Source organism: Crocodylus porosus, unplaced genomic scaffold (genome assembly GCF_001723895.1).
Source record: "Crocodylus porosus isolate Cpor-Errol unplaced genomic scaffold, CroPor_comp1, whole genome shotgun sequence".
Classification (NCBI taxonomy): Eukaryota; Metazoa; Chordata; order Crocodylia; family Crocodylidae; genus Crocodylus; species Crocodylus porosus.
The window spans coordinates 60679454-60689439 of NW_017728950.1; the positions used below are offsets into that span (position 1 = coordinate 60679454).

Below are 9986 nucleotides of genomic sequence, written 5' to 3' on the forward strand. Positions count from 1 at the left end.
TTAGATGAACATCTTGCTGGGGTCATTTGACCCCAGTATTCTTTCCTGCCATGGCAGGGGGTCGAACTAGATGATCTGCTCAGGTCCCTTCCAACCCTAGAAACTATGAAACTACTACGAAACTATGAGAAGGAAAATTTAAAAAATTACTACAACTAGAGTAGCAACTCAAATTCTGGGGGTCCAAGGATCCCCTATGAAATGGCAGTTTTCAATAAGGAGGGCTTACTTAAGTAAAAAAAAACAGATATAACCATAGAAACAACCTAAATGTTATAGTATAACTAGAAACCATTATATATATATATTTTTTATACACACACACTTCCTTGTGGTGTTTGTTAACCAAGGCAGGATTGCATTGCACTAATACAGGTTTCCCTCATTTTATGCTGTACATGTGATCCTGAAAAACGGCGCATAACTTGAATTCACATAAAGGGAACCCACTTTACAATGTAACAATAGGGATACTTTCCAAGATCTCGACTGTACTGACCCCCAGACCCATTTCTACCACTTTTACAAGTCAATTTTGGTACTCACCAACAGCAGACAGTACATACAAGCATGGGGTGGTGGTGAATGTTACCATAATGGGGATGGCAACTACAGTAACACAAGTCACAGAAAATGAGCAAGGAGCACAGATCCATGCAGGAGACTACATTTTGGTGCACGTCACTCCCACAATGCATAGCAAAAAGCAGCTGACCACAGGCTTCTACCACGCCGACTGTATAAGAGTGAATTAATTTCACATATAATGAATTTTTGGTATAAAAAGGGTCATTGAATAAGAGCGAATTCACACATATAGAACCTGCATAAAGCGATGGAAACCTGTACATGAATGTCTCAAATAAGCATTTCAGTGATATTTGCACAGCACACCTACTTCTCACTCTGAATTTTGTCTATTCTTGCTGGGGATGAGGTTGCACCCTAACACCTCCCCAAAAAAGTTGCTGTCACTTGCAGCAAATGAAGAAGAAAACAAAAATACATTTGGTATGGAAGTTACCAGAATATTTACAATTGTTAATAGTGGGTGCCAGGTTACTAGATGCGTGGGAAAAGTATCATTCTATCATTGTTGAGTCAAAGGAGAGAAGTGTTTTAAAAACCTGTGTGGAGAGCAAAGTTATTTTAGTTTAGTTGGAAGCTTCCACTTCCTTTATTATCCCTCCTAAATTCAGAGTAAATTTTGGCCAATTCCTGAACCAGCAGCAATGGAGACTGAAAAAAACCAAGAGGTATTCTGAATACTGAGTAACTGGAAAGGGCTTGATGGTAACCCTAGACATGAATTTATTGATTGTAATCTGCAATAGTGACCCCCAATCATTTAGTTCCACACAAAACTGAGTAGCTGTTTTAAAAAAAAAAAAATCCACAGCATCCCACGTGTATACACATTAAGAATGCTGCAAATACAGAAAAGTAAACAAGTTGTTTGGGATCATTCTCTTTTTCTCTCCTTTTTGTAAAAAAAAAAGGGTCTCTCTGAAGAATTCCCAATGACACCTTAATGACTAAAGACTGTGTTCAAGAACTGCTGTCCTTAGTTATGACTAATATGTGATGTCATACATGAAAAGGAACTGAATAAAGCAGTGAGGTTTGTTTGTTTTTTTTAATCTATTCATCCATAAAAGCTGCATTTAAAGTACCTGAAGAAAAAGAACTGAAATCATCATCCCCGCCCCCCCCCAAAAAAAAAAAAAAAAAATCAGAAAGCATCCTAATTTAATCACTGCCTTTTAAATCTGAAGGAAGCATTTGTGCCTTGAGATCTATAGGTGTAAATCTAAAACATAATCCTACTTCAGTGTAATATTTATTGGCCAGAAATGGGAAGAACATCTTATTGCTAAACAGGAGATCCAGGTTTCAGGTAGCAGGGAGATGTGAAGGGGAACACTTGATAGGTTGGATCTGAGACACTCCAGTTCTAAACAGATATGTATGCGTGCATGGTACAAAAATATCTATGTGGGGTTAAACTAAGAGAGGCCCATTTCCTGGTTATCACCACATACCAAATATTTATGCAAAGTTTTAAAAAGTGATGTAATATGTGGGACTCATTTTCAGTAAGGTTAAATACAAGATTCCCTGTGTATGCAGAGGTGTGGAGAAAGGAAGAATCCAGAAGAATAGTTCAGAATCTATTAAATTGGAATACAGCTTTTTTACAGTCAAATTATTAGCATGAGAAACCAGAGACCATGATATAAATCTGTTCAGTATCACTAGATTGATAAACAGGACAAAAAACCCAAAACAAATTCAACGTAAAAACTCTTATCTTGGGATAAAGTATGACTGCTCTGTACATAGCCACTTCTAGAGACTAGGCCCTGTGCTCCTGTAACTGGTTATAAGAAAATTACTCGGTGCAGGGACTCACTGAGTTCATCTACATACACCCCTGACCGCATTTGGTACTACGCAGTCATTCAGTACTTGCAGCACACGGTTAGTTTTAGACCGGGGGTGGGCACAATGGCCGATCCAGCTGGCAGCCAGGCTCCAATTCCTAGCATCCCCTACCTCATGGCTTGGGCTGGTCTCCATGGAAACACCAGCCGCAGCTGTGAGGGAAATCTCAGGCTGGGTTTGCCATGGAAACCAGGCCGTCACCACTGCAAGAAGCCAGGGCAGAGCCGCCATCCCCAGTTTGCACGCCCCTGCCCGGAGTGTGCAGGCTACAAATTGTGACTTTGCCATGGCTCTGGAGCAAGCTGCACCCATCACAAATTCCCAGTGGCTCTGGAGCAGCCCCGTGCTGCTGTGCTGTGCACGCTGCCAGCGCAGCTGCGGCTTGTCTCCATGACAAGCCCAGCCTGAGCCTTCCCACACAGGTGCAGCTGGGGTCTCCATGGAGACTGACCCAAGCCATGCCAGCAGGGGTGGCTGGGAAATGGGAGTCCCTGACTGACCAGATCCGCCCTGTGGGACGGACTTTGCCCATCACTGCTTTAGATGCTACATCGCCATGGTGGTTTGTACCCGCCCACACTACTGTATGTCACTGTAGCAATGAGCTAAATCACCACAGCTCATTGCTACAGTGACAGCATCCATGTAAATGCACCCATCTGGTGGCAGAAAGTTGGTAAAGTACAACATTCTCTCCACCACTCTTAGCAAAGGGCACATAGACAGGGTTGAGGCTTCTTTCAAACTTCACTACTATTTAAATGCCATCAGCCTTTGGTAAGTTACAGTCAAAAACAAGCAGGACACATTTAGTCCAGATCAGAGAAGTAAGGACTACCTTCAGACACCCCACTCGAATAATTTTTGATATTCATCAGCTATGTTTGTACACTAAAAAGCAGTTCTAATTTGAAAAGTTACAGTATAAAAATTGTACAGTCCAGCTGAATCAACTGCCCCTTGTGCCTATTTAGTTAGGACTAGTCACCTGAATTACTAAAATAGGCTATTACCTCTTATTCCTCTTAGCCCAGCCAAGAGAGCAAACTAAATGCTATTCTCTCTCATGCATCAATGTAGCAGGTTGCTAAATTTCTATTGTGTTGATCTAATACTAGCAGAGAACATAGGACTGATTCTACTGCTGAAAGCAGAATCATTATGACTGGTGATGGAGAAGAAAAACTTCTCTCCTCACAACTCAACTCAAACCTCAAGGCCTAATAAGCAGGGCTGGAAAAAGGAAAAACATCTTTTTCCTCTCTAGCTCTATATACCAGATACTAAAATTACAGAGGTAAAGAAAACACAGAACCCAAATCCAGACTACTAATCTGAGAGTCATTTTTCAGGATACAACTGTATTAAGATAAATTACTTATTTAAAAAAAAGAGAGAAAAAAAGCATTTCTTATCGACTAATACCTGCCTTAACTACTTTAATAATGATAAGATTTGAAGGTTAATGTTTATTTTGCATTGATAAACTCCTTATTCCCTTAGAACATTTAGGTGCATTAATATATGGGTAGCAGGATTTAAGCACAACCAATGGCAAGTTGCCCTGAACCTAAATTTCATCTGTCTTACTGATTTTTGAGACAATGCTTAAACTTAGTCCATAAACAGAAAGGTACAGAAGACTGTAAAAATAAGTCAAACTCAGCAAAAAAGGTTGACCAATTCAACCAATGCTCTCTCTATTTCCTGCTGGGCCTCTGGCATTCAGAACGTTTCATGCAGCATTATCTGCTTTCACAGCACAGTAAAATCAAGATATTTAAATTTTCAGTCCTGGTCTCTGACACCAACACCCACATCAATCACCACAAAACTTGTAAATTTAGCTACAGAAGCTGAACACAGCACACAGCAACAGGAAATTCCACAAGGTATACAGATGCGTGCATCTGTAACAGAAATGAGGAAGAAGCCGTTTGGCTTATGATTATATATTCAACTTGCACAGTTGGATATCAGATGACCACCTCTTGGTTTCTGGTTTGTCAAAATCTCTACACTTGAGTCCCGCTGTGACAATGGTATGGGAATGTTTACATGAGAGAGCACTCTCAATGGATCATTGTTTCTTCAGGGCCTTAAACTCTTGGGCAACATTAATTAGAATCTAACCCAGGAGGGCTGGACTGGCATTTTAGCAGCAATATGACAAACTGCCACATAGGACAATGTTTTCTCTGCTACTTGCCCACCTAAAGCTTGGTTTCCTGTAGTAGACACATGTGCGCACATGTACACAGGCTATGCTTTAAGATATACGCGAGACAGAAATAATGTGGGGCCGTAGCGTGGACCTTTAAAAAGTATAGTCTCACAGGACACTACAGTCCTTCTCAAGCTTTCCATACATGAAGGTGTGAACATATGTGCATGACAGACAGCTGCTCCATTTTAGAGAATGGAGGAACCTACTCCTACCGGTGTGGTGCAGTTAGGTGACCAAATCCCTGGATAATGTACCCAGAAGGGAAAAATCATGAACACAGGAACTTGTTAGGGAGATGTTTAGGCTCTTTGTTTTATCCCCACCTTGGATACTTATAAAAAGGGCATCGCAAAAGCTGTGTCCATGCTGACTTTTTAGCAATTTTCCTATCAATTCAGCTGTACTGGTTCAAACACTGGTGGATGTGACCAAGTGCTGGCATTTGTACTTCACTATAATCTAGTCCTGCTTAGAAAACTGCGGACTCCTTGTCTCATTGGAAAAAAAGAAAAGCACCATCATAAGCTCCTAAATACTACCACCACCAGACCAGCTCCAAACGTATCCTGGCAAAAGCCCAGAAGAGCACAGCAAGTGATATAAATTATTTAAAAATGAAAAAAGGGTTGTGTAATTAGAGCTACAATGATGACCAATGTTTTTGCACTGCCTGAATCTCCTCCAAATTAAAAACTTTAAATCCACCTCTCTTCAGACATCATTTTACTAAATTACTTACTCAGGTTTGCCACATTTTGTAGATTGTATGAAGCTGCTCTCTTTAAATGAAAATTACTTCCTCTTTTCACCCTGAACAAAGTATGTAATGAAGTCTCTCCCTCCCGGATAGAAGTCTACAATTTGAATCCTGAAAGAGTAGTGCCTCTAGCAAACGTTGAAAAGACTAGGGGAAAAGATGCACTACTTATCATTAGTGTCCTTACCATGAACATATCAAATTCCTCTTCCCGTCGAGCAATCATCTGATTCAGAGTCTCATCATCAGGAACTTCATCTTCTTCCTAATTCAAGAGATAAAAGGATTTATAAAAATACAAAGCCAGTATCAGACCTGATGCAACTGTATGCACAAGATCAGCGGCACGCTGACCTTTCTTCCAGCAGAAGACACATGTGAAACCTTTAAAGCAAAACCAAAACTTTAAGAACTAACTGTTAAGCAACTCTGAGGTAACACAGACTTGACTTCATCAAAAAGACAATTGGACCTGATTATCATCTTCACAAACAGAGTATGAGGAAGCGAGCAAACATGTAACCAGGAAATTTTGGTCTGTGGCTTTCTTGGGTCACAAGCACAATGAGCTGATAGTCATCGGCTCATTTCAGTTAAAATGTATGCATTTCCCTTCTGCTACTCTACATTCTTTTCTTCATGAACCCCCAAAGAAATGCTATGTCTCTTCCATGCTCTCTTGGTTTCCAAAACAGGGGTAGAAGAAAAGGAACAACAGTGCACTTAATCCTAGGGAAAGGAATCAGTAAGGACTCGCTTCTTTAACCTAACATCTCAGCAAAACCTCTAATGTAAAAGTTCTCCTTTTCGATTTAAACAAGCTACTTAAAGAAACTCATAAAAATAAAATCCCCTCTTCCCCAAATGCAACTGGCAAAACAAATTCAGAATCAAGCATTCAATTAAAAATGTGAAATTATGGTATGGCTACAATATTTTAAATGGGTTCTACAGCACTCACCCTCTCTCCAAATAAGCTAACCGTCTTGAAAGGACTTGGTATTTTAAGTCCAATGTCTGGTAGACAAGTCTTCACATCGGAACCCACACACTTAATAGCAGCCTCAGAAGAGAGACCATGTGAATTGGTCGTAACTGCTCTCCTGGCTTCTCAAAGTCAGGCCTGAGGAACAGTGACAGAGCACTGTGAAAGCCTGCACTGCACCTACACATTCTATACCTCCTCCTAAGAGCTATCAGCATCACAACTTTCACCAAAATGTTAAAGAAATAAAAATATAGCACGGGCTGTTTATACCGTATGCACTTTCATAGCTAAGCTAATAAATCAATAGTCCCCTTAATAAGCAGTAAGTCCAATTCCATTAATGGACTCCTAAAAACATCAGCATTTAGTTGAATGGCAGTGTCAAATGGTATATTAAAAGAAACAATTCTTGAAGTCACCAAGTTGGTGGAGATCACAAACTCAATTCAGGCTAAAAAGAACAGCATTCAAATCCACTGCTACATGTGAATATAACACAAAGCAGTAGGAAGGGTGATGGGGAAAAGAAGGAACCAGTCAAAAGGTGATACTGCTGGAAGATGAGGGTTACACTGCATGTGCATACGCTGACAAAAAGGAAACAAAGAGCCATGGAAAAGTTTCCTTTATGGTGCATAGATAAAAGCAGAATTCTCTCACTTCATCTCTTGTACTTAGCACAAATTGTTTCCCTTGTGGAAGTTTTACTAGCTTCTTACCACCTAAAACAGTGTAATGTGTACCTTAGTGTAAAATGTGACAGCAAAGGCTGAAATGCAGGTGGCTATATTACTCATACTCAATCTGCATAACATTTATCTAATCATGTTACCCACATGAGGGGCTAAGCAAAGAAAGAAAATTGCACACAAAAGAAAAGCTAAAAGCATGGAGACTAACAGAAACTGCCTCCATAAACAAGAGAATTTTAAAGGGCAATGGAAGAACCCTCTTACATGCATCCACATTACTCAAATTTACCTTCTTTAAGTCAGAAGTAAGCTGACCCAATTACTATACTGAGCAATACTACAGAAGCAAAGAGGATAACAGGAAAAAAAAATTCTGACAGCAAATTCAGGGACACTATTTAGGATACATCTGCCTGGCACAATGCACTGCCATATAAAGATACTCAAGCTAGCTTTTAATGAAGTACTTAAACCACGTAAGAGCAGTGCTCTGCCTGGGTTAATTACCCCCTGCGGAAAAACAGGATATATTAACCCAGGTGAGTGCTAATGAATGCTGCTTCTAGTACCTGAGCTAGCTTAGTTATCTCCAGGTGGCAGTGCCTTATGCTGTGTAAACATGCAACTCTCGGCTCTCAAAAAATCAGTAAACTGGCTTAATAAATTGGCTTAAACTAATATGGAATTTAAATTTTCTTACAGCTGCATTCATTGTGCAATGATATATTTTGTAAAAATATCTTTATTGTATTTAATCAAATGTAACCAGAAGCTGGAGAAGGAAGTTTTCCAAGGGTAGGATTACTAGTGCCTGTTTGTGAGCATCCATAGATGATACCCATGCCCCAATCCCATAAACATTTAGGCATGTTTATAAATTCAGTGGCACTGATCCCAAGAATTCAGTTAATATTCATGCAATTACTTTTACAATCTGACATATACTTGCTGGATGATCTTATAAACAGCATGTGACCATTAATTCTAACCTGTATCATAGTAAGACCATGGAACGCAGAGTTGTGTGCATAAACTAAAGGCATTTCCCAACTTTTGAGGGTTAAGTAATGCAACATTAACGTTTGCTTATTGGCCTAAATTGGAAACAGTGTCAATTAAAGTTTTATTAAAGACAATGAAATCAAGGTCATTTTTTACAAAGTCCATTACATAGTGCACGACAACTGCAGAGAAGTTTAAGCCACATACTAACTTAAGCCAATTTATTAAACTGGGTCTGAGACTCTTACTTAAAGCAACAAAGAAACATAACTCCTCCAGTTGAATTCAGTAATGGGTAAGACATGGTAGCTAATGCAAACATTCATTTTCTAAACATTTACACAATCAGCACTTCTAAATGCTTGACTGTAGTTTTGGGTTCATATTTACAAATATACACATTTACAAAATATTTTCTGGACACTGCTGCAATATAATTATCTTTGCTTTCTTAATTATGTTAATAAAGGAAATGGCAATTTATTCACTGTGACCCTAATAGTTTTCCCTCTCCAATTTAAAATTGAGAATTTAATCTGAACTATTAATTCTACTAAAATATTGTTATAAGCATTTTAGTCATTATGACAGTAAATGCATCTTCATTATGGACCAAAGTACCCACTTTTCATATTTCTGTTATTTTTCTAATGCTTCCATGAAAAAAAAAAGTCAAACAGTGATGCTTTATAATGTGCATGCACACAAGCTACCTTTCATTTAAGCTTCTGTTTGTCCCAAACTATTATGCCACAGCCCTAAAAGTTGCTGTTACCACATGGTTTTAGTACCAATGCCCAACAGCTGCAGATTCCCTGGTCAGAAGGATTCTTAGAGAAATCAGAAACAACACTTCTCTTCAGTAAGAGAACAACCATGCATAGGTAAGTTTGGGAATGAATCCATGAAGCAGATTTTCAGATCAGTATAAACTGCCACTAGCTACAACACTTAAGACCAGCTGACACTACTCTCTACCTATTTAACAGATGATTGGCTGCAGCACTAGTGAAACGTATTAGCTCTAATTTAAAACACTTCTGTTGTATCAGTTATTAACTGAACATTGTTTTCACCTTCCTCTCTTCTTGGGATGGACAAATATTACATAAGGGACATAATTATGTTCAGCCCAAAACACATTTGGGGAGATTACTGTTTTACAACTTTAATTATAGGCTTGTAGATGCATTCTGTTTAAGCTTGAGACTATCCTACAAAAGAATGAACTCAGATGAAAGGGTAATTCATTTAATCTAGTCCTTATTTTCAGGCAGTAGGAAAAAACTAAGGGGAAAGAGTTTTACAAGTTTGGCTGTTTCTTTATAGAATCTGCTGGCACAGGCTCAGATAAGCTGTGTTTAAGACTACCTAATTTTCTACTAGAGATTCTAATATCAATAATCTGGAGTTCAAAATAAGCCTCATCTTTCAAAGCAATAATATAACTAGTTTTGTTAATGAACTTTTCCAGAGCTTCATCCCTGTTTTAGCTTTAGCTAAATTAGTCCAAATACTAAACTGCATGAAATTAAAGGTTGAAATTAGAGTATGATACTACACCAAGACTCATTTTTGCTGACTGCAGAATATTCTATAACCCAACACAAGCAGTCTGACCAGTTTCATAGTTTCTAGGGTCGGAAGGGACCTGAGTTGATCATCTAGTCCAACCCCCTGCCATGGCAGGAAAGAGTACTGGGGTCAAACAACCCCAACAAAGTGTTCATCTAACCTCCTCTTAAAAACCCCCAGGGTAGGAGCCTGCACCACTTCTCTTGGAAGTTGGTTCCAGACCCTAGCCACCCTGACAGTGAAGTAGCGCCTCCTGATATCTAGCCTAAACCTACCCTCAGCCAGCTTGTGACCCTTATT

General features: G+C 39.2%; 1 protein-coding gene across 3 annotated transcripts in view; it reads right to left on the reverse strand.

Annotated features, from left to right (window-relative positions):
* The window catches only part of SMARCA2 (SWI/SNF related, matrix associated, actin dependent regulator of chromatin, subfamily a, member 2), a 190649-nt gene that overhangs the window by 74770 nt on the left and 105893 nt on the right, over positions 1-9986 (reverse strand). For 2 of the 3 annotated variants that reach the window (XM_019554883.1, XM_019554884.1), the window contains exon 27: positions 5617-5694. In XM_019554883.1, the coding sequence (XP_019410428.1) occupies positions 5617-5694 (78 nt within the window). Of the gene's footprint in view, positions 1-5616; positions 5695-8886; positions 8912-9986 lie in introns of those variants that run through there. The other variant, XM_019554885.1, reaches the window with a different exon arrangement.